Source organism: Lepus europaeus, chromosome 4 (assembly GCF_033115175.1).
Source record: "Lepus europaeus isolate LE1 chromosome 4, mLepTim1.pri, whole genome shotgun sequence".
Classification (NCBI taxonomy): domain Eukaryota; kingdom Metazoa; phylum Chordata; class Mammalia; order Lagomorpha; family Leporidae; genus Lepus; species Lepus europaeus.
Genome location: NC_084830.1, coordinates 69,918,093 through 69,943,394, shown reverse-complemented (window position 1 = coordinate 69,943,394; position 25,302 = coordinate 69,918,093). Strand labels below are relative to the sequence as shown.

Sequence of the window (25,302 nt, the reverse complement as noted above, 5' to 3'; positions counted from 1 at the left end):
GCTTCAGGGAATGGCCCTTTCTTGTTTGATCATGGACCAAGTTATGCTATTTATCTCAGTTCCTGAAAGCAGAGTTGGTATTTGTTCTTTTCTTCCTCATTATTTCTACATCCAGGGCTTTATCCGTTATCTGCCCAAGTAGAAATTAATCTATAGGACATGTCAGAGTGGAAGCATTCTTTAGCTTGTGCTAATGCTAACACTGATTGAATAGGTTTTTCAGAAAGACTGAATGGAAAGTGCCCTGGCAGAGTCCTTAGCCATTCATTGCAGGATTGGGTCACTGGGCCTTGAGAAGGGATACAAACCCCGTGTTTAAATACATAACTGCTCACATTCTCTTGGTTCCTTCCTTTCCCTTAAGTTTGTTTTTACTCTAATCATTTTTCAGATTTTCTAGATCTTTGGGAAATTCCAGTGAATTGATTTATTGGAAAAAATGCCCCTCAAGCAATTTAATAATTTCATTTGAGAGAAAGACTTTAAGTAGGAAACTTTTTTTTTAAAGGTTTTTCTTGAGTTAAGGAATATTAACAGATTAAAACATTTCTGCTTTAATTCTTTAAGAAATGAAGATCAGGCCTCTTTTAATTATAATAAGTTGCCCTTTTGCCTCTGTCTAAACCATATAGCTGCCTATCCAGACACATGTATGGATGACATCCTTTGTTTATTTGCTTGCTTTTGGTATGCTCAGTAGTAAGTAGGAGGTACGTGACTGTGGGGCGCTTACAACCCTCAAGCCTGTGTAAGTCATGAATATAGATTGAGCACCTCAATCTGAAAATCTGAAACCCTCCTAAGTCTGAAGTGTTTTTTTTTTTTTTTTTGAGCACTAACGTGATGCCACAAGTGGAAAATTCCTGACTGACTTTATGTGATGGATTACAGTCAAAACATAGCAACATTAAAAATACTAAATAAAATTACCCTCAAGCTATGTTTATAAGGTGTTTGTGTGTGTATGTGTGTATGAAACAGAAATAAATTTCATGTTTATACTAGAGTCCTATTCCAAAGATACCAGAATACCTCATCATGTATTTGCAAGTACTCCAAAATCTGAGAAAATCCAAAATCCTAAACACTGTGGTGCCAAACATTTCACATAAGGAATACTCTACCTGTACCCAGGATGTTTTTGGACCCCCAAAGTGTAGTATACTGAAGTTCCACTAGGGGGTGTACTGGCAGGGTGGATTTATATCCTGTTTCCTAAACACACCACCAGTGTTTTCCTAAGAGAAAGGGCCTTTTGTAACTAATCTTTGGGGTATGACAAAATTTAATAGTCCTTAAGAAATAAGGAATTATTCTCTGCTTCAGTTCAATGAGTTAAATCCAATGTTTTGAGCCTGTAACTCCAGGGATCAGATTAAAATGTGTTAATCTCTTTTGGTTTAATTAGTGATTTCTTATCTTAGAGGTTAATATAGTGGTTAGTTATTCCAAGGAACTGTCCCCTTCAAGTTTCCATCAACCAACCTAGAGGCTCCTGCCCGTGTGATCAGAAAGTAAGCCAAAGGACAGAGGCGTTTCATTTTTTTCTTTGAAAATGTTTAACAAGTAGGTGAAACACAGCTGGCCCTTGTGATAGGGAAGCCTTAGAAAACTTCTTGAATTATGATTTAACACTTCCTTGAGGTACTGCTGTTCAGAAATATGGGTTGGCAGAATATGGCCTCAGAATTTAATCAGGTTTACCTTGCTTTGCCTGGTCAGCCAGTTGCAGTCACCTGCATCCCTGGTTTCTGCACTGCTGCGGATGCCAGATGCCTACATCTTTTACTTGATGAGCTTACCCAGCGTGGCCCATTCTTGAATCCCTTTTTCTTTTTCACTTTGTCATTTCCCTTAAAACTCAAGTTCACACCTGTCAGAGACCATTTTCCCTAAATGCTCTAAAACTAAAATTAAGTGAACCACGGGAAGGGAGAAGAAAAAAAATTTAAAAATAAAATAAAAAAAAGAACATCCTCTCATAATGATCATAAAACTTTCAACACGCAGCAAATGCTGCTAGAATATTTAACAAGTAAGGGCAATTATTGCTGAAAAAAACGTTGAGTGCTGTCAAATTAGCCCCTTACAATGACAAGCCACTTACAATGAATTCACATTTGGAAACAAAACATTACTTGGTCTGTGAAGCTTCCAAAGATCACACAAAGATGTGGGAGAGGTGGCAGTGGAGTTAACATTGTGTTTTTTGGTTTGTGGAAACCATAAGTGCTTCTCTCTTACTTGCTACTTGTATAAAATGTGAATTTCTTGCCTATGAATAGCTGAATATTGGAATTTTTGAATATTAACATGGTTTAGCTTCTTAGTGTTATTCCCAACAATGAAGCTCAAAATAACACTTCCTCAATCAGGGTAGCTGGGAAAATATTTGTAGTGTAAGTTATGTAAACACGTGGGTATTTTGAGGACAAGTGGAACTTAAAATTCAAAGCCTGAATTTTCCCACCTACAAATTGTAATTAACATACTGCCCCCTACTGATTTCTCTAGGATTTTTTTTTTTTTTTTTTTTTTTTTGTCTTTTAAACAGGATAGTTCTACAATCTCTTAGGAAAGAGAAACCTGGGGGTTTAATAAGTTATTTCAAAATAATTCCATCCTAACTTGTAGTATTTTTACTTTCACTGAACTTTTCTTAAAGCAGTGTAATTTATATTCATATTTAAAGCTGTCACTTTCTGCCCTTAATAAAACAGGACTGAAGAAGAGGGTTAGAAGAGAAGTGTTATAGGAAAAGTACTTTTGTGGCTTCCTAGTATCCAGGACTCTGGAGGAAAGGAGATAGGCAGCTGAAGCAACTGCTCAACAATATGTGTGGCAGCTTCTGTTGGACCCTGGGTTTTAATGGGAAGTGCGATTGCCTCAGTGTGGAGGGCAGCAAGGACTGTGATCCATATATAGCAAGAACCAGGAATTAACAGGTACTTGAAGAAACAACATCACCGAAAATAGATAGCATTTATAACCAAAATAGCCTGTAAATATGAGCCTTGTGTGCATTTCCTGTACTTTTATATATAGAACTTAAATTTACAAAGCCTTTTCATAAAACATCTTTTCTCGTTTGAGCCTCCGAGCAACTCTGATTAAGAGCTGTTGCCTCCCTTTGTGTGGATGAAGCAACAGAGAGGTTATGGGCCTTCCCCAAGGTCACCACTGGGAAAGGAAGAATCCCAGATCCATGCCCTCAGCATATGGCTCCAGGTTAGAAACCTGGACAAATCCTTGGCTATGTGTTCAGTAGATTTTCCTATGAGTCACTTATGGTTTGTGCCCTCTTAGTAGAATGTAAGACATAATCTAATGTGTTTTTTTTTTTATATTATTTAGCATGGTAAATTTAGCAATGACCGATTTAACCCTCACTTAATATCCCCAGAAAGTTTGCTCTACAAATTAGGCAAGCACATAAAATTCTAGCCTGCACAACCAATACCACAGAAGAGTTTTATTACCAAAGCCCAATTAATGTTTTTTTTTCTGTGTGTTTTCCATCATTTTTCATGGTCTCTGTCAGAGGTGATGATTTCCTTGAGGATAGTATAGTACAGCCTTGGTCACCTGGCTTCATTTCTTCTCTTTCTGGCTTGCCTGTCAGCATTGATGAACTGGGTGCAAGAAGGTAATGAAGGAAAGGGACCTTCTACCAGCAATGACCGAACAAAGTTCTATAAATAGTTGGTATCAAACTTCCAGGAACAGTGTGGATTTTTTTGTTTTTGTTTTTAAGATTTATTTATTTGGGCCGGCGCCGTGGCTCACTAGGCTAATCCTCCGCCTTGCGGCGCCGGCACACCGGGTTCTAGTCCCGGTCGAGGCACCGATCCTGTCCCGGTTGCCCCTCTTCCAGGCCAGCTCTCTGCTGTGGCCAGGGAGTGCAGTGGAGGATGGCCCAAGTGCTTGGGCCCTGCACCCCATGGGAGACCAGGAGAAGCACCTGGCTCCTGGCTTTGGATTAGCGCGGTGCGCCGGCCGCGGCGCGCCTACCGCGGTGGCCATTGGAGAGTGAACCAACGGCAAAAAGGAAGACCTTTCTCTCTATCTCCCTCTACTGTCCACTCTGCCTGTCAAAAAAAAAAAAAGATTTATTTATTTGAAAGGCAGAGAGAGAAAGAAGTCTTCCATCTGCTGGTTCACTCCCCAAATGGCCACAGTGGCTGGGGCTGGGCCAGACCAAAGCCAGGAGCCTGGAGCTTCTCTCATGTCTCTCACACAGGTGCAGGGGCCCAAGGACTTGGACCATGTTCTACTGCTTTTCCAGGGCACATTAGCAAGGAGCTGGATCAGAAATGGAGCGGCTGGGTCTAGAACTGGCCCCCATATTATATACCAGAGTTGCAGGCAGTGGCTTTACCCGCTAACGCCACAGTGCTGGCCCCAACTGTATGGTTTTACTTTAGTTTGTTTTGTTACCTTATCTTCTGGAAAATGTAAAACCTTTATTCTGTTATGTAATAATCTTATGGGATCAGAATTCCAGATAGCTTCATTAGCTTTGCCTTTGAAATGTTAATCATGGGTTTTCGAAATTGTGCAGCTTGGGCTGGCTGATCACGTGTCTAAACTTACATTCCCAGCATCTGATATGTAAAGGGGTAATATTTTCCTAAGCAGGATTTACTCAGGCTCCCCAGAGCATAAGCGCTGCTATGGTTCACTTGTCCAAGGTAAAGATGGATCGTGAAAGAGGTGACTGCTAACAGGATCTGCATTCCATATCTTGGAAGCAAAGCCTTCAAAGCCTTGGTGGGTGAGGAGGGAAGGGTTTTTGAAGTCTTTTAGGTCTCCTTTTGAGAGCTTTTTCTATTGGGGTTGGGTTGTGGGGGGAGTACTTGCTTGTGCTGAAAGTGGACAAATATGTATACAGTCAGTCCATAAACTCCTTCACCTGGGAACTCTTGATGTGATTTGGTCCAGCCATTACCTGATAAATGGGGGGAGAGGTGGGGACAGAGAGGAGGAAAAGTTGTTTGCCTCCTTTGCTGAAGCTTTAGGAAAAATTGATGTGAAGCCACTTGAGATTTGGAGTGGACAGATTCCCCAGGCTCACTGTACAACCTTGGCCTTGGTTTAGGTCCCAGAGGACTGCAGTGGCACTCCCTGGGGGCCTGTCAGAACCTCCATTTACTTCCCATCCCAGGCAATCCTTGTGCACACCAGAGTTTGAGGAGAAACTGTTCTTCTACACTTGTTTTCCTTCCTGCTTTCTCAAAATATCTGCCCCCAACACACACACCTTTAATTTTCCCTGAGCTAACCAGCCCTTTAGGAATCTTGTAGGCTAGGAAAATATTAGGCCCTGCCTTCTAGGGGGAGGATTCAGGTCTAGTGTCTAAAAGGAAGAGTCTAGGTGCTCTCTAGCTTACTGTTCCTTGCTGCTGTGCCCAGGATCCTGCACTGTGGAGCTGTGAATGACTGGCAGGAGTTAAGATGAGGCGGGAGAACTCCCCACCCAGTGCCTACACATTGTCAACATTCAGTATTGTTGGTTGATTGAAACAATATGTCTCACCTGTATTTGCAACTCTGAAAAGGAGATTTCCTTTTTTGTTCTTGCAATTGAGTACTAACATTTTTGGTGGTTAGCCAGAGTTGCGATTTCTCAGTGATTAGAGTCATCTTCTGTTTTATTTTGATATTATTCTTCTCTGAGGTCCCTAGCCTGTAGCAGACTAGCTAGTAGGCCAGCCCTGTTGTCCTTCAAAGATATTTCTTACCAGTGGAATGGTTGTTTGAGGTATAGAAACTAAAAGTGATGAGGTTGTTGAGCCCCTGTGTAAGTCGTGGGTTTTTTTTTTTTTTTTTTCCAGACAAGAATGTAGACCTAAAATATGTCATTCCAATGTGAGAACTAGAGCTTAGGAGAAAATCACACTGGAATATATGGAATTTACTTTGCTAGTATGCATGTTGCTTCTAGAGAGAGGTTCTCTTGGGGGTGATTTTGCCCCCGGGGACGTTGGCAACATCTGGAGACACTTTTCTTGTCAGACTGGTGGAGCTGCCTCTGGCTTCTTTCGAGTGGAGGAGAGGCCAGGGTTGCTGCCAGACAGCATGCAGCACCCAGGACAGCCCCATGACATAAAACTACCCAGCTGGAAATGTAATGGTGCTGACACTGAGCAACTCTGTTCTAGAACACTGGTTCTCAAACCTGGCTGTATATTAGACACAGCTAGGGCATGTGGCCTCCATATGCCTGATTCTCTCCCATGCAGATTCGGGAATGGTTGGTGTGGGATGTGGCCCGGGCCCAGAGTATAAGCGTCCCAGGTGATTCCAAGAACTACTGACTTACAGAAAAGGCTTCTGTCATCCTTAAGGTTCTTTAAGAGGCTCACAAAGTTTGTTTTTTAACAATTTAATTTAATATGTATTCTTCATAAACCTTTATTGGGTGAGTCCTATGTTGTTGTTGTGTGTGTTTAAGGACAAAGTACATTCTCAAGAGTAACCTCTTGATTATATTGGTCCTTCATTTAGGTAAAAATTTTATTTTATTTTATTTTATTTTTTTACAGGCATAGTGGATAGTGAGAGAGAGAGAGACAGAGAGAAAGGTCTTCCTTTTTGCCGTTGGTTCACCCTCCAATGGCCGCCACGGCTGACGCATTGCGCTGATCTGAAGCCAGGAGCCAGGTGCTTCTCCTGGTCTCCCATGCGGGTGCAGGGCCCAAGCACTTGGGCCATCCTCCACTGCCTTCCCGGGCCATAGCAGAGAGCTGGCCTGGAAGAGGGGCAACCGGGATAGAATTCGGCGCCCCAACCGGGACTAGAACCCAGTGTGCCAGCGCCGCAAGGCGGAGGATTAGCCTGTTAAGCCACGGCGCCGGCCAAAATTTTAATATTTTTAAAGGCCCCACAGATAGCAGAGAAGAACCTGAACTATTTATATTTACGAATCACAAAAGTGATGTGTCAAGGGAATGTTACTAGTCTGTACTGTTGAAACAAGGGCAAAGGAGCCGTGCCACTTGGGGCAGCCTAAGCAGTGGCTACACTTATGCACAGATGAGTCTGCCCCATGGAAGTGGTTCCTGGTACTAGAGCAGAACCAAAACCCCTGCCCTTGGAAGATTTTTTTAGGGCCTATTGATTTAATTTATTTGAAAGGCATAGAGGTGGATTTTTTTAAAAGATTTATTTTATTATTTAAAAGGCAGAGTTACAGAGAGAGGGAGAGACAGAGAGAGATCTTCTATCCACTGATTCACTCCCCAAATGGCTACAATGGCGAGGGCTGGGCCACGCCGAAGCCAGGAGCCAGGAACTTCCTCTGGGTCTCCCACGTGGGTAAAGGGGCCCAAAGACCAGGGCCATCTTCTGCTTTCCCAGGCACATTAGCAGGGAGCTGGATCAGAAGTGGAGCAGCTGGAACTTGAACCAGTGTCCATATGGGATGCTGACACTGCAGACAGTGGCTTAACCCTCTGTGCCACAACACTGGCCCCCAGAGATGGATCTTTCATCCACGGGTTCATTCCCAGATGCCATCAACAGCCAAGCCAAGCCAAAGCCAGGAGCCAGGAACTCCATCCAGGTCTCTTATGTGAATATCAGGAACCCAGGTAACTTTAGCCATCATCTGCTTCCTACCAGGCACATTAGCCGGAAGCTGGAATGTGAAACAAAGGAAAGACTGGATTCAGGCACCCCTATATGGAATGCAGGCAGTCCCCAAATGATAGCTTATCTGTCTTTATAATAATTTCTGAGCTGTGATTTGAATTTGCAACAGAGCAAAGGGATTAATGACAGCCTGTTGTTTGGCAGGAACTTTGCACTGTTGTAGGTTATTTTCATTATTCCATGAAAGTTATTAAATAGAGGGAAGGGCTCGAGCTGAAGGGAAGTCATTGAACACTCTTTTGATCACGTAGGGCCTCGTCAGGGCACGGGTCAGGGAAGATGGCATTTCACAAACAATGCTCAGCGTTCAATGTTTGATGCCTTGAGCTTCCACGGATCCTACTAAAGCCAAAAAACAGCAATTATTTTTTACAGATAAGAAGCATGGATTCAAGTTATAGTATGTTAAAAGGCACATCTGTAACATCATATGAATACTTAATGAGTAGATATTTTTACTGATCACCAGATGCTGCAACTCACTAATGGAGTTGGTACCTTGCTCAGTCATTTATGAGAGTCTTAGGCAAGTAATTACCTCAGTGTTATGACTTGTATTTTGAATGCAAAGTAAGAATAGAAGAAAAGAATTACTGAATATAAATCTTAACATTTTGACCTAAAAGACCCTGGACACCCCTTCTTTTTGTCTCATTCTTTTTAAATGAGTTAAATCAAGAGTCGAGAGGTCAAGTAACAAAAGGAAGGTTAAGTAATTGGCAGTCAGGACCACATGGATTTCTAGATTCCAAAGCCCAGTGTACTTTCCAGGCAGATTAAGTTTTAAGTCACCTCATTTCTGGTATTTCTGTATTTTGAGTCCTAAAATGCAAGAAAATGTTGTTATCTGAGTGGCCGCCTTGGGGTACATTCACTACAAGCTTTCACAGTGGGAAGACAAGTTAATGAAGCATTTATTTTTGCTGAATAACTGATGGTGTCATCATCTAGGTGTCCATTTGAAAGGCCTGGACCTTTTATTAGCTTCTTGGTTGCAGGGCAACCGTAGGAGTATTCCTGTGCGTGTGTGTTAAGTATTAACTGCTGGTGCCATTCAAATGTTAAACTAATGCCAGTAACCTCACAGTAATTTGTGTTTTCTTAAAGGATTCTAAATATAACATTTGTACAAATTTGACTACTTAGACTTTTTTTTTAGTCTGTTCTTTATCAAAAGAGAATGTCTTTTCTCAGTCTGATAGAAATTAAGATGAACATTTTGTTAAGTCTGAGAGAGTAGTTCCAGGCTTTAAATGGGGCTCTCTTGCACAATAGGCCAGGGGCCTTTCTGTCTACAAACATACCCACACAGCAAAAGGGAAGAAAGGCTGTCATTCTATCATGCAGCTACAAGGATGTTAGAATTTCTGCTGTCAGCTGCGGCTAAAATCTAAGTCAAAAAATTACTAGCAAGTATTGGTTTAAGCTTTGTCTCCTAATTAAAGATAATTTGGTAATAAAGATGGTTCTTTTCAAATAATACTTTCTATGGTCAAATTAAAACTTTTAAAGTCCAATATATTTATATCTGCTACAAATAGAGTATTTAGCCACATGTTCCTTACCCCAGTTAGCTGGTGGCACGTCACGGCACCATCTTTAATCTTTGAACACATAAATGATTTATCCTTTTAGCCTTTTTAACACAGTTCACTGTAATTCAGCACCTTCAAAAGTTTGTCCTGTTGAATCATAGTTTTCCAGGAGCCATGACTGAGCTCTCAGAGAAGGCCACCAGATGTCATTTTAAATGTATAAATAAGCATAAAAGTGTTCCTTTGTGATTCTGGTAAAGATAAGTTACTCTGGTAGCAACACTGACAGAAGGAACAAAATACCAAAGGAATGTTGTATAAGCATTTGGAAGGGTACTCTACACATTTCCAGCTAGAGGTGCTTTGTCCTGTACTATCTTGACTAGAATCCTTTTTTTTCAGATTGTATAGATGATGTTATTTGGAGATGCTAAAAACCATCAAACTTACACCAGAAAGATGTATCTTGTATGTGTCAGTGGTGTTAATCCTTTCCCTGGCATAATTTATGGTCCTTTTTGGAAACAAATGTCTTCTTTGTTTCTTGGACATTGAAACAAGAGATAAACACTTAGGAACGATTTTCATAAAAGATACTTTTTCTTGAATTGATCACAGGAAAGTTGTGCAAATGCACATAAAATACAGTATGAAATATTTTCCTACTAGGAGAAATTAACTTTGCTTCTCCCTTAGTGTCTGTGAACCTGGGATTGCTTACAAATACTGAATGTTTATGTACACCTTTAAGATTCCATCCATCTAAAAATTTCCAGTCAGACTTTGCCTGATACCACATCTCTTCACATTCTCTTTTGTTTAACTTTAGGCTAATTTGTCCTGACACTGCAGCTGCAGGCTGCACACAGGCCAGTCTGTCATTAAGAGCACCAAGAATGATCTGGAAGTCGGAACTGTTGGAAGTTAATCTGGCGTAAACCTAACTTTCAAAGATTTCTCGAGCTGTGACATGTCACGTCTATGTGCAGTCACTTACACTTCTGTTTAAGAAATTCTTGCTGATACTATAAATGTGACCTTTACAGTTATCTTTCAAAGTGCCCGGTGCTTTGAAGAGGAACCCTGAGGAGCTGTGGAGGTATTCAACTGGTTAAACATGTTTCCTAGGAATGTCAGTGTCCATTTGAATGTCCTCCTTTTATTTTCTTAATCACATAGCAACCAGGCAGCTGGTGGCCAATTATAGTATTGGAACTTGTGATAAAATTAATCACAAATAATCAGAGGTCTAGCTCAATACTTTATACTTAGTAATTAAGAGGGTATTTTTTTATTTTGAAAATAAGAAAATGTCTTTTTTAAAAAGATTATTTATTTATTTATTTGAAAGGCAGTGTTCAGAGAGAGGGGAAGAGATGGGGAGAGAGATCGTCATCCATTTTCACTCCCCAAATGGCTACAACTTTTGAGCCAGGCCAAAGACAGGAACTTCATCTGTGTCTCCCACATGGGTGGCAGGGAGCTGCTGTTTTCTTAGGCACATTAGCAGGTAGATGGATTGGAAATAGAGCAGCCAGGACTCAAACCAGCACCCATATATGCTGCTGGCATCACAGGCAGCGGCTTAACCTGCTTTGCCACAAGGCAAACCCCGAGAAAATCTCTTGGTCCCTTCCAATTCTAAATTCTCTGAAGTCTCCTGGTTCAAGTGTATTATGAGTCACCCATATTTTCATAAAGACAAACTAGATTTCTGTCTTTGTTTCCTAAATGTTCAAATGAGAGAACGTAGCAATGGATTGCAATTTCCTAGCCTAGCAAACCTTCTAGCAACATCTAGCAAACCTTGCCAACCACCATGGGCACCAACTAACTCTGGAGGCTGATTTAATGTACTGCCTGTAGAGATCCATTAACTAGTTGGTAACTCCTAACCTAGATTATCCATCCTTAAAGTTGACATAATACAACAGTCCTGTTGATTGATGGGTTTTCTGAGTTACCCTCTCAAATCCCCCCATGAAAGCACATGCATGAATTTATACTTAAGCCTTCTGGGTATGCATTTCAAATTTGCCCTTAGTGTTCGTCTAATGATTCTCTGAGACAAAGATCATGAACCTTAGCATGAACTGACTGGTGTCATGGCAACTAGCACTTCACCTTTTGCTGGTCCCCACCTCATACATGCTACAATATTTGTGCACATTAATAATTCATTGCAACGTGCCAGATTTCTTTGTGCTGTCAAGCTATGTCAAGGACAGAATATGCTGTGCTATCTCAGATGTCATCTACCAGACTATTGAGGGCAAGACTAATTAGAAAGGAAAACTAGTCAGGTTACTTTGGAAAATCCCTGAAAATGTGATGCTTTCTAGTTACCCATTTATAGCATTTTTTCTTGCAAAGTTAGGAACAGAATTAGGGTTGATCAAAGTTTGTTTAATAATGCACTGTAGACCTCAGGCAGCCATTTGCTTGTGAAAATGTCATATGAGCAGTCTTGCTTGCGTCCATTCAGGCAGCAAAGAAAATGATTAACAGCCTTAGTCACATGCACAAGGCTCCGACGGGAACCCTGAGCACAGGCTGCAGAGAGACCTCTGTGGTGCTCATGCAGGTGTGCTCATCCCAGGCTTGCCTTTGCCCCTGGACAGAATCGGGCCCAGGAAGTATTTGAAGTGAGCCTTGGAAAACAAGTGGTCTGGGTTCAAAGACTGATAGGTACACCTTGCAGTACCTTCAACAGCTTGTGTGTTGTTGACATCATCATCGTAATTGCAGCATTAACCTTTCCAAATAAAGAATATGGGCCTTTGTCTTGATGTAGAACATGCACAGCCACACTGGCTTGCATGTGTACAAAAAGCCACATGTGTCCCTGATTAGGCACACAAATGACACAGTCTTAAAGTGAACACTGATCCACCATTACTTTAAAAATAAACTGAAACAAACACCTCCTCTCAAAAGAAACCAACCGACCAACCTGTGTCACACTTTACTAGCTACTTCAAGTTGAAACATATTTCCCTGAAAAATATGTGTATAAACTGCAATTAGAAAAGACTTTAGTCCCATAGCCATATTTGGGTTTTTCCTTTTTTCACCCCATTTTCTCTCTTCCTTTGAATATAAAACCGGTAGCTTAGCCGGCGCCGCGGCTCAATAGGCTAATCCTCCGCTTAGCGGCGCCGGCACACCGGGTTCTAGTCCCGGTCGGGGCACCGTATTCTGTCCCGGTTGCCCCTCTTCCAGGCCAGCTCTCTCTGTGGCCAGGGAGTGCAGTGGAGGATGGCCCAAGTGCTTGGGTCCTGCACCCCACGGGAGACCAGGATAAGCACCTGCCTCCTGCCATTGGATCAGCGCAATGCGCCAGCCATTGGAGGGTGAACCAACGGCAAAGGAAGACCTTTCTCTCGTCTCTCTCTCTCTCTCTCTCTCACTGTCCACTCTGCCTGTCAGGAAAAAAAAAAAAAAAAAAAAAAAAAACGGTAGCTTAACTGCCCTCTAAACACAGGGTAAAGCAGCCCCAAATCACATTTTGGAATTGCAACTACAGTACGCTGCTTATGTGACAGATGCATTGCCATACATTTGATGCACTGGCTTGACCCAGTTAGCTCCAGGTGAGTGTGAAAGCTGTTCAGAGACAGGAATGGGACCAGCTCCTGTGGTACTCCTTATGCACCAGTAACCTAGATGTAATGAATGTTCAAGAATTATTTGTTGAATGGATAAGGGGAGGAGAATGGGGACATTAATCAGTTTCAAAAATTGCAACAATTTAACTTAAAAACATTTACAGACTTGTTAACCTATCACCTACCTTTATATGGTGCTAGGGATCTAGGTTAGTTATTTAATACCGGGGGGGGGGGGGGGGGGTGCGGTGGAGACCAAAGTGCCTGAATACTGAGAAATCCACTGAGCTGCAACCCAGTGGGATGTCTGTGTTTCTGGTCAGAGCCAGCCACCAGTTAGAATTAGAGTAGACACTGGCCACAGAAACAAGCGTGGGTCAGAGATGCAGATTTGTCAGGAGGCCAAATAGCAAACTCTTACTAGTATTTTAGGTTGTACGCAGTTTCTTAGAGTTTCATCTTGAGTCCTTGTACTTACCTATATTGAGAACTTTTATGATAAATAGGATCCTTCATGTTGAGTTTACTCTCATCGTCCAAGACACAGTAAGCTTTTTTTTTTTTTTTAAGATTCATTTATTTATTTGAAATGCAGAGTTACAGAGAGGCAGAGGCAGAGAGAGAGAGAAAGGTCTTCCATCTGCTGGTTCACTCCCCAATTGGCTGCAACGGCTGAAGCTGTGCCAATTTGAAACCAGGAACCAGGAGCTTCATCCAGGTCTCCTATGCAGGTGCAGGGGCCCAAGGACTTGGGCCATCTTCTGCTGCTTTCCCAGGCCATACCAGAGAGCTGGATTGGAAGTAGAGCAGCTGGGACTCAACCAGAGCCCATATCGGATGCCAGCACTGCAGGTGGTGGCTTTACCCACTACGTCCAGTACCAGCCCCAGCTTATAATATTTTAACTTAAATCAACTGTAAGTTGAAGAGCATCTGTATTTAGAAATGAACTCTGGTTAGCATCAAGTATAAATATTACAGATGTTAGCTAATCTGGAAATAATTAGACTTGATTACTTAAGGATACATTTTCTGGTTTAGTTTGGAATATATAAGCTTTTTTGTGTTATTAACTTTACTTCAGTTCTGTGATTTAAAGTAAGTTATGGAACCTAAAGTCGAATCTATAATGAACTTAAGTACCAGTTCTTTCTGGTACTTTCTGAGTATCAGGTAGACCAAGATAATAGCTTCTCACAGTTACCACCCCTGTTTACTCTTACAAAGAAATAAAATCAAGCGGACATGAGTGCCTCTTTTCGGTCAGCATTGTGCCGAGACCGTGCAGCAATGAGAAGTGGGTTCACTTGCTTTCCTCCTCAGTGCCTACTTCAGTACTCGGAAGACTGATCTGTCTTCCAGCTTTAGCTATAAGACAGCCAAAATCAAAGCATCATAAAACATAGTTACATGATATAGAAAAGGTCAGATTGGTCCAGAATAATATTAGGTAAAGGCTTAATTCTCAAAGAATTATTGGGAGACTAGTGATTATAATTACTATAAAACACTTGAAAGGTTTTTATTAAACCATATTAATACATGATTAATATTGCACTTTGATTTGAGAAGTGCTGGAGGATGGACTGTCAGAGTTCCTGGGTAAAAATGCACAGGTGGAAATAAGCATGATATGAGCTACTGATAAGAGACTCGGACAGGGTATGAGTTAGGGGTGGGGGTCACGTGAGGACCTAGGAGACAGGCCAGGAAAAATGTGAGGCATTCCCAGAGACTCATCAGGCAAAAAACTGCATCCTGGACCAGAGCAGGGAGAAACTTCAAAATTAATAGAATCCCTGTTTCTGGTCTTGTATGTGTAGAAGTCATCGTAACAAATTGGATATTCATGCAAAAACTCAGGGATGCCTTTATAAAGCCCGGAAATCCTCTGGGAAGGGAACGCAACTCTTCTTTATGTCTGCTGTGTCGTGTTTTGTTTTCTTTTTTAACTTCATAAATCATGGGAAGCTGTGTTGGCAGCAGGCTATAACTCAGCTGTAGACAGATTGCTCTTTGCTGCTTTCTTTTAAGAAGCAGGTTATAAAACTGTTGGGAGCCTGGTAGAGAAGTTAATAGATCATCTTAAGCAATTTGAAGTAATTTTTTTATACAGTCTTGCATTTTGAAGGCAGGATAGCTAGAGGGAGGAAAGGGAGTTTAGTGAATAAAATAATCAGTGCTGCCTCTGGGTTCGCCACCTAGAACTTACTTCTACATGTTCTGTACTCCAAGTGGCTGGTCACCTGCCTCCGTGGGAGACCCTGTGGTGAGTCCCACAGTGGAGCGGGAGCCTGCAGAATGCTACAAGCTCTTGTCAGTGCAGAGTTGGCATTGTGACACATTTTTCATTAACATAGCTCTGTACTTTTGCTGTTTCTTGGCATCTTAAAATACTTCACTTCCTGCTAATGCACTTTGGCAGTAAGCCTTTGGATGCTGGAGCATGATGCTGGACTATCCCTTCATTCATGGGCCTGTTACCATTTAGACATTACCAGAGGTAACATTAACGCCAGGCACCTGTTCCTGGGCAGGCGGGAGGCCTCTCACAGACAAGGAGATCGCCACACCGAAGTCACCAGCATGTGAATAGATCTGACCTGGGAGTAGTTTAGCAGATAACTCACGTGAAAGGTCTGCTTTTCATCTCTGGACTTTGTCTCCAAAAACTTGTGTTATAGTCTTGTTGGTCAAGGCTTACAATAGGCCTGACATGCCAAAGATACGGTGCTAAGCTAATCAGCTACTTAAAAAGAATCTTCTCTTTTGGGTTAATGTAATATATTTTAAACGAATTGGGAAACGTAACATTGTGTGGGTAATAAAAGTCAATTTTATGATCTTGGACTGAGTTTTAAATGAAACCCAAGCTATTGGTTCTAAAGCTTAAACTCTTTTTTTTAATTTTTTTCAGACCACTAAAGCCTTTCTTCCTACAATGCTGGAGATTAATCATGGTCATATTGTGACAGTTGCAAGTTCCTTGGGATTATTCAGTACTGCTGGAGTTGAGGTTTGTCAGATCGAAAGCATTTCCTTCATTCAGGCAGTTTATCTTGTGATGAACACACCAGAATCCTAAGGAGCGTACCTGCTGCCTGTGCATTCCTAAGAGCACTCTGCCTGTGTGTAGGATGCTCCCCAGTAACCCAGGGCCAGCTGTTGAAATGGAATTTCACCTTTACTGCCATAAAAGCACTTAAACTAGTTTTAACAAAGCAGCAATAGCAGGAGAAGTAGATGGCACAGTCCTCGGTAAGCCCCATTTTCACTAGCAGCTCCATCTGGTGACAGTGGGAGGCACAGGGTCAAGAATAGGACCGGGGGGGGGGGGGGGGGCATGGCAATGCTGTGGGGAGCAGATAAATGAGGCCAAAGGTTCACATTCTGTTTTGGTCAACTTGCCAAGAGTGAGCTATCTCCTATTAGCTCATCAGATGAGGTAGTTATAGCCCATGTCAGGTGTCCTACAGTGGAGGATTGTAGAACTGGATTTCATCAATCCCTGTTCTTCACCATTTTTGGATTATATAGCTTGTGTGCAGGATATGTTCTGTGCTGTTTGTCCTATGGGTGTCTGTAAAATGAAAAACATCACTCCTTGCAAGTATGCATGGGGACGTGGAATAGATAGCTTCTACACCCAGAGGATTTGTATTTCCATTCCCAATCTGAAAATGGGTCATGGACAAGAGCTTTCTGTCTGGTTAAGTTCTAGTTTAAGTTTGCAAGGTGTAGTTACATTTGATTTCACCCTAAAAAAGAAAGATCATAAATTATAAGTAAACTAGACTTGCCTTTGTTCTTCTTGCATTAATTTAGCCAAACTGGTTTTGCAGTCTCCTCTGCTGAACAAGAGACCATTTGTAAATTTTCCAGACACTTCAAAGTGAACCTCTCTCCGTTTTTAACTTCAGCTTGTTAGCTCTCACAGAATCCTTTGTGTTGGCTTCCCAGAGTAATACGATACTCAGTTGATGTGGCAAAAAGTGTTCATCTGTTTCTGCTGTTGCTCTGAAAATATTATTTCTGCACTGAACCACATCAGATACCTGTCTTTTAAAATGATTTCCCTTTCTCTCCTTAGTCACCTGTAACCTTTTGTTTCATACATCTCACCATAGTAGTAACGGGACCAGGGAAGCTGCAAGTTGGTCACAGGCGGTGCGTCTCTTAGTATTTCTATTCTCTGTCCTCCAACCAGGATTATTGTGCCAGTAAATTTGGAGTTGTGGGTTTTCATGAATCCCTGAGCCACGAACTAAAGGCTGCTGAAAAGGATGGAATTAAAACCACCTTGGTTTGCCCTTACCTTGTAGACACTGGCATGTTCAGAGGCTGCCGAATCAGGTCAGTGTGAACCTATCTTATTACTGATAAAAAAAAAAAAAGAATAAATAATACTAGGAGAATATGTGGAATTGGATCTTCAAACATAGTCAGCTTTGTCATTTGTCCATTAGCCTTTAGTTTTCACTGGTCAGGGTGGGAAAGGTTTGTCTAATGGGTGTATGAGATCGACAAGTGTGGGACTGCTGCCACACTGATACTATCTTGCAGAAATTAGTCCAGACTCATGAGACAGAAGTGTCTTCTCTACTCCTTGAAGGAGAAAACATAAATACCTAGAGGGCCTTAGAAACTATATCTTTAGGAGCTTATTTTGTTGATTTGGTACTAGTGTTGGTAAACAAAGGCTCCAGAAGAAAATTTCTTGATGTGGCTTTGGTTTGGTTACGCAACTGTGTCACCGTCAGAACTAACATGCCTTTCTTGCAAAAAGACCTTCAAATATTACACTCCAGATTTGGAGACATCCTTTTAGTGACAAGTGTAGATTCCCTCTGACAGAGTGAAGAAACCGTTAAGATTTAGTGAAAATGAAATAAAATACTCACATGCTTAGAAAGGAGAGGGGAATATAAATGTCAAGTTACAACTGACTGGAGCTCAGCAGAATAAACAAAACCATGAATCATTAAGAAGACACTTGTGAAGACATGCTTACTTTGAGATCTTTGCATGGGTGAATTTGAAAGGCAAAAGCAGATGACCAAACCAGTTCCCTGTTGGTCAGGAGCCATTCTTAACACGCACTGAGCTGAACAGGCAGCCGAGGAGGAGGAGGGCGGTGATTTGAGTCACTCCTGTCTCAGGCTGGCCTCAGTCTGGACTGCAAGATGAACTCCAGCTCTGCTTCCCATCCGCACAGGTGCATGCATGTGCTGGTTTGGTTTTCCCCCTCTTGTGTCCCTGAGTACCAGTTGCTGAGGGACTTGAGGAGCTCTGTGTCCTATTTAACTTAGCAACAGGTGCAGGAGTCCAGAGCTTTGGTGTGGGACAAGGAAGGGTAAAAGGAATATATTGCATTATTGCATCATTTTTGACATGTAACTTCAGTGAATGAAACTGAAGGTAGGATGTCTATATGTTCTTCATGTAGAGAATATATCTTAGCATCCCCTAGTCACACATCTTGGAAAGTGTACAGCTGACTTCCTCAAAGAGGCTGTGCCAGTATTTATGTACCCATTTTAACCACACCTCACACTAAAAGCTTAGCATCCAGTCTGGGTTTAGTGTTGGCTGTGCCAAACACCCTCTCTTTTTTATACTGAAAGCAAAACATAGAAAAACAATATGAAATATACTTTAAGAACGTGACTTTCTTGACTCTGTGGGAAAGTAGGGAAGTTTTGCTTTTTCTTTCCTAACTTATTGTCCAGACTGCACAAATAGATTGTGTTCTTAGTAGGAGAATATGGAAAAACAAGACTACAAAGAAAACAAGGTGCACCCCAAATCTCACTGGCTCAGTTGATAGCACAGTCAATGTTTTGATGTGTATTTCCAGTGTCTTCCCTATTCTGTTAATTCTTCATTTCATTTTTTGCATCTGGAACTTTCAGGAAAGAAATAGAGCCTTTTCTGCCCCCTCTGAAGCCCGACTACTGTGTGAAGCAGGCCATGAAGGCCATTCTCACAGACCAGCCCATGATCTGCACCCCCCGCCTCATGTACATCGTGACCTTCATGAAGAGGTAAACGTGACAGTTTCCTCGTGGATCGGGTCTTCCCCTACCTGCCCCAATATCGTAAGCAATGCAGGACTCCAAGTTTACTAACAAAGGTGCCTTTCCTTTCCAGCATCCTTCCTTTTGAAGCAGTTGTGTGCATGTATCGGTTCCTAGGAGCGGACAAGTGTATGTACCCCTTTATTGCTCAGAGAAAACAAGCCACAAACAATAATGAAGCAAAAAATGGAATCTAAGAATCTTTTTGTATGGAATATCATTTCTATTAGAAGACGATCAAGATGTTTCAGTCCAGTGCACATCAGCATTACTGACATTCTCTGGATTCTAATCCTGTGTTGACTTTTTTTTAATCAACTTTTTAAAAAAAAATAAAGTGTAAATTAACTGACTAGAGTACTCGGAAAATGTGATCAGTAAAAGTGAGCTTAGGTTATTGCCAGTTAGGGTCCTTTTAGACAGGACCCTAAAACGAGTCCAATCTTTACACAAGCGCTGTGTGACATCTTTGGACTATCATTCTTTTTTAATGAACAGAAATTCTAGAAGTGATAACTACAGTGTGTTTCACTTGAGTGATTTTTAAAATTTCCATAGAGTCTCTTCATTTTTGTTAAACTCTAGCCAGCTGACATCCTTGGGACTTCAAGGACTGGTAGTGCTGTACTTTCTTCTGTTTTCTAAGTTTCAGTTTTGCAAAGCCTATGTGGCTTTTTCCGGTGTTTGTATGTTCAGCTGTTTTAAAAAGGAATTCTGAAATCTCCATCCATTTGGAGTAAATGGTGTCCGAGTGTTACAGTGAAGGTGATCATGTCTCTCTTAAAAGTCGAGTGACTGAAGGATTAGCTAAATTTTAAATTTTCTCTCCGAAATGCTTCATGAAGTATCTGGAGACCTAGGTATCCGAGAAAATCATACATTTTCTACCTATGAATTTTGCTGCATACTGAAAGTGCCCTTTCCTCAGGAAGCTGGCTGTGTTTCCTTTCTTTGAATGGACTCTTACCTAGAGTACATAGCAGCTCTGCAGAGAAGCGGTTTCTAAAACTGGGAACTTTGATGGTGAAAAGTCCCCATTTCTGTGCCAACTATGATTAGCGAGGGGAAAGTCTCATCCTGTGGAGTATGTATGGAAGGGTGTAAAGATTCTTTTGAAATGTTTATTCACATTGTAGAACAGCAAATGACATTTTTACAGTATTTTTTTGTAAAGCAAACTATTTTGTGCCTTGAATTTGGTATATGTGTATTAGTGAAACATTGTAAAAGTGAACTTCTACCTCTGTATCTAAATGTATACCATCCACCTGTAAATTACTATAAACTATTATGTGATTACTTTTTTTTTTTAGAATGTCTTGTTTAAATAGTGACCAATGTTTAAGGCTATTAAAATAAGCCAACTTTTACTAATTGGGAAGTTTTATAAAGGACTGATTAAATTTAAAGAATTAACTTACAAGCCGCTGACTGAGTGATTATTAGCAACGTTATATGGAAAATCATTGTGCTGTCTTTTTTGTGCCCTCTCCTGCCTTGTGTAAAGGAAAAAAAGTTTAACTAGGACAGACGTTAACAATGTAGGGTGCCATGCACTCAAAGTTCCAACGTGACACTCACCTGCATGAGGGGCTTTATCCAGGGCTTGGCTTGCTTATACCGAGAGCAGGAAAGCAGGAAGACTCCATTACCTGTGCATTCAGCTGGCTGCACCACAGATCACATCTGCACTGCATCCACACACAGGAAGGTCCCGGCTCACTGCTCACACTCATCTTAAGGACCAGTTATTAATGATAACCAAACCTTGAGGCTATGGTAACAAGTGAGGCATTGCCTGCCTCTTAAGTTTCAATCATAGATGTAAATAAGTACTTTGAAGTAGTCTTCTAACAATGTGGGGTGGGAACAGACATTCTCAGAGGTTACCCAGGTCTGCCTCCCAGCTGGCCTGGAGCACATGCAAACCATCCTGGAGAAATTGGTCTAATTTAACAACCCATTTCTCAACACAAAACTCTTTCATTTTATTCTCATGCATTGTCATTTCTACTTCTACATTTTTGTCACTACCCTTATAAGGTTATCCATCTCCAAGTTCAATAAGCCTAATTCATTTAACTTTTTTTTTTTTCATTGCCACATTCTGGCTCAGTTTAATTATTTCTGTGGCTTTCCCTTGTATGTGGTCTAAATTATCTTTCCCATCCGGAGCTGTGGAGTTTGGGAAGGGGTACTGTTGATGCCAGTTTAGAATTATGGGATTTCTATTATGGTATCATGTCCTCAGTATAATGCTGCAGTGCTCAGGGGTGTGTGTGGTGTTGCTGTTCCTACATGAAATCTTCCAGTCCAGCCTGCACACTTAGGTTGAGAAACTCATGTAATCGCCAAGGTTACTTTTCTGGCTGGTTCGTCTACACACACACCCCACCCCCACCTCAACATTAATGCTGACTTTAAATCTGTTCTCTTTTCTGTCATCTGGCCGTTCATGTGAGTGTTCAGGGCCACTGGGCTCCAGGCTGACCCCCTCGGGAGCACGGTTGCTATCCCCCTCCCTCCCCTACCACTACAGGCTCTGTCCTTCTCTCTAACCTTTCAATTAGTTTAATGATAATCATATTGAGTGGGACCCAGGAATCAAAAGTTTTCGAAGCCAGCAAAGATAAGTTCCAACTATTGTTTTCCCCCTTGATCTACCAGGTCTGCCGCTGTCACAAAAGATTAGATTAGCCTGACAGGACTGAGCCACATAAAGCCAGGCTGCTTTTTTGTGGTGTGTGTGTGTGTGTGTGTTAAGTATCCTATTTCCTTGAAAGGCTATAGCTTTCAATCTTTTTTTCCCAAGTTAAATGTCTTTTTCAAAGTTTTCTTTTACAACTGGCAGAAATATTTCTAAATTGATGTTGACCTGAATCTTGGAAATTTGCTTTTTCCTCCAACAAAAAATAAAATCAGCAGGATTCAGGGAGGAGGGTAGTTCTTTCCATGCCAAATGTATTGCTTGTGTCTGATTAAAAAAAAAAAAAAAAAAAAAAAGGAGTGGGGAAATGAAGGCTGTAATGGGCCAGAAATGGCCGGGACACTGGGCCAGGGAGCACATAGTCGGCATTCATGCACATGGGTATCTGCTGGGCCCAAGGGCCTATACCAGGGACTCACAAGGACCAAGCATCTACCCCTGGGTGCACATACCACAGGCAAACCTCAGAGGGCATGAGGTCTCTGCAAGGCAAGGAGGAGGCAGGTGGCACTTGAGAGGAGCCTGGCGGGCTGATGATGCAGCCAGTGGAGTTAGGAACAGGAGTTTAGGCATCCCAGGGAACCGATCCTCAGGATAGCCCTAGAGGTCAGTAAAGGAAGATTTATACACACTGTGGCTACAATCTAGAACAGGGAAGAGGATGGCATCTGTGAATGGCCTTCACTTGGGGATGAGGAGTGGGGTCTTCAGTCGATAAAGAAGACGATGCTACAGAAGTTGTTCCAGCAGAAAAGCACCATGCACAGAGTTGTGAGGTAATGGGGCCAATTAAGCTGGGGCAAAGAGAATTTCCAGACACAGGAGGGAGACCAGTGAGGAAGGAGGTTCTGCAGCAGTGGTGCTGAGAGGTGACAAGGGCCTGCAAGAGGGGGAGCAGGAGACTCGGGCTGAACAGCTGCTTGCACAGAGAGTTATCCACCCCTCAGCTGGCTCATGCCTCATCTCCCAAGATAAGCCTAGTTGTCCTAAGTGGGAAGAGCCAAAGCCGCAAGCAGTGAGGTGCCGGGTGACAGTAACTGGCAGACAGGTGGACATCAGCTCTGGTATGCAGCAAAGAAGTTGCTGCTAGGATTCTGGAGCCATCACCAAGAAGCCTGAGGAGAACAAACATGGTGGGGGGAGGGGCAAGCACAGACCGCACAGAGATCCAGGGACCGACTCAGGGCACACAAGGGAGCAGCAGCAGAAGAAATCATAAAAGGTAACAGAGTACAGTCAGGAGGGGAACTTCCTCCTCCCTCTGAGAAACCAGACTAGAAACAATTATCTCCCCCGCCTGGACCCAATCCCCAGGCTGAGTCACACTGTAGAAACCTCAGGAAGGCCCAAGGAAAAGAGTCTGTGTGGCCAGCCCTGGGGCAGAGGCCCACAAGGTGAAGGGCAGTGTTAACAGATAGCACATGGAGTCTTGAACCCCACTCAGGTTTCTAGTAACTGAATCCATTGTTAAAACGACCAAAGGAAACTTTCTTCCCAAGTGAAACCTGGAAACTGTTGTTCTTCGGCAATTTTGTCCGCCTGGCCCCAGAAGCACGGGTTGCTTAAATGCACAAGCAGTGTATCGTGAGAACCTTGGGGGAAAAAAACCAAAAGGCATTTCTAGTATCACCAAATGGATACAGATTCAGTCAAATGAGCTGTTTTGAAGTATCAAAGAGACCAGACAGGACCAGCTTCTATCAGTCTGCTCAAAGAGATGGGCCGCCGTCTGCTCCCTGAAGCACTGAACTCAGGCCAGCCGAGACCTGCTCCGGGCAGGTCGAGGTCAAGGTGGACATGCCCTGTGCTTCCCAGCACGAGCTGCCATATATTAGGACACTTCATGGGGCCTGCACGCGTCTCCCGGTTCAGCTCTCTGGGGTGAAAGCCCTGGAAACGTGCACCCTCATAGACCAGGGGCTTCTGCTCACAGAGTAATTATTTTGCATTCCGTTTGGCTCAGTGTCTGGGCAGAATTCACACATTGTCTTTCAGGAGCTCCCAATAACCTCTGTAGCGGTGACTGCTGAAACCTTTGTGACCATGAGGCAAAAGCAAGGGAATTAATTGATTAGCAAGAAAAATAAAGCATCTTCAGCCCAGATTCTGAGTTTGAGCTTTTCTTGTCAAGGTGATTGAAACCATGCTGCAGGGAGAGATGCCTGTACATAGCAGCCATGAAAAATGCCCCGTGCCTTCCCGCACATCCTGGGTGGTCCACCTGGACACCACTCCGCAGACCTCCCCTCCCCTCGGGGGAAGCTGAGCCTGGCTCCTCTGTCCTGGCTCTCCCGCCTGCACGTGCACCGTCTCTCTGCCCAGCTCAGCTCATCCGAGTGGTCCCTGAGCCTAATGGCCCTGACAGGCACACACTCATGTGTATTTGAGTATGGCACCAAGATGAGATCCTGTTAGAGACAGCCCCAGATGCAATCACTTGGTGTCCGTATGAGAAGAGACACAGAAACACACAGGAGGTTGGTGGCACGTAACAACAGAGGCAGAGACTGGAACTGTACCAAGGGCCAGAAGCTAAGACAACAGGCAGGGGCCAGATTGTCCCTCAAAGCCTCCACAAGGGAACAGATCCTGCAGACCCCTGCATTTCAGAGTTCCAGCTTGTGACTGTTGAAACCTGGGAACTATTGTGAAGCATGGTGTGCCATGACTTCCAGCCACTCAGTTGGTGCTCCTTTGCTACGGCCGCCTTAGCACGCTCACACTCTCCGGCTCAGCTGTGAGACAGCCTGAGCTCCAATCCGGCGGGGCACCCTAATGAGCCATACGTGCTGGGCCCTGGTCGTCACCTGCAAGTCTGCGTCTCCTCGTGCATCAGCTGGGAATGACAGCAGTGCCTCTCTCAGGAGTTCCAGGAGGACCAAGAGAGGATACACACAGAGCACTTAGCATGCGCCTCCCACACCTCGTAAGTGTTCAGGAGATTGCATTAGGTTGAATCATGAAATTGCTGTTACTCAACTGTTTTGACCTAGGGAAAAAAAGCAATGTCATGTGCTTCAGCCTAAGAGGGATGATGGGGAGTGGGGGTGGTGACAGTGAATGGCTCTGTTTTGTGTTTCTGACAACGCTATGAACCAGGCCAATTCGGACACTCCTCGGAGTCAGCATAGGCCCTACAGGTCAAGGGCCCAATCCCATAGGACTGCCCTCACTTTAAATGCCCACCCACAGATGGGGTCTTCTGGCCCCCGGAACATCTGGCTGACTACAAACTCGGGGATTCCCACAACCCCCCACTCAGATTCAGTAATTTGCTAGAATGACTCAGAACCCAGAAAAACACTGTCCTGAGCATTACAGTTTGTCATAAGAGAATACAGATGAGCAACCAGGTGGAGACAATGCACAGGGCAAGGTGCATGGGAAAGGCCTGGAGTTCTGGGCCCTCCTGGCACCTCACTGTCCTCACCAACATAAGCTCTGTAGACCGCTTCCTAACGAGCGTGTTTTGTTTTCTATTTTTATTTATTTATTTGAAAGGCAGGGAGAAAGAGAACAAGAGATCTTCCATCTGCTGGTTCACCAGCAACAGCCCGGGCTGGGCCAGGCTGAAGCTAGGGACTTTATCTGGGTCTCCCATGTGGATGACAGGCCCAAGCACATGAGCCATCAACTGCTGCCTCCCAGAGTGTGCATTAGCAGGAAGCAAGTATCAGAAGCAGAGCCAGGACTGAACTCTAGGCCCTCCAATACGAGATGCG

General features: G+C 43.0%; 1 protein-coding gene across 1 annotated transcript in view; it reads left to right on the top strand.

Moving 5' to 3' along the window:
• The window catches only part of RDH10 (retinol dehydrogenase 10), a 29,307-nt gene extending 9,018 nt beyond the window's left edge, over positions 1-20,289 (top strand). Inside the window, exons 3-6 of the mRNA XM_062188361.1 lie at positions 15,714-15,812; positions 17,004-17,149; positions 18,709-18,840; positions 18,947-20,289. Coding sequence (XP_062044345.1) covers positions 15,714-15,812; positions 17,004-17,149; positions 18,709-18,840; positions 18,947-19,070 — 501 coding nt within the window. The 3' untranslated portion in view covers positions 19,071-20,289. The remainder of the gene's footprint in view (positions 1-15,713; positions 15,813-17,003; positions 17,150-18,708; positions 18,841-18,946) is intronic.
• The last annotated feature ends 5,013 nt before the right edge of the window (positions 20,290-25,302 follow it).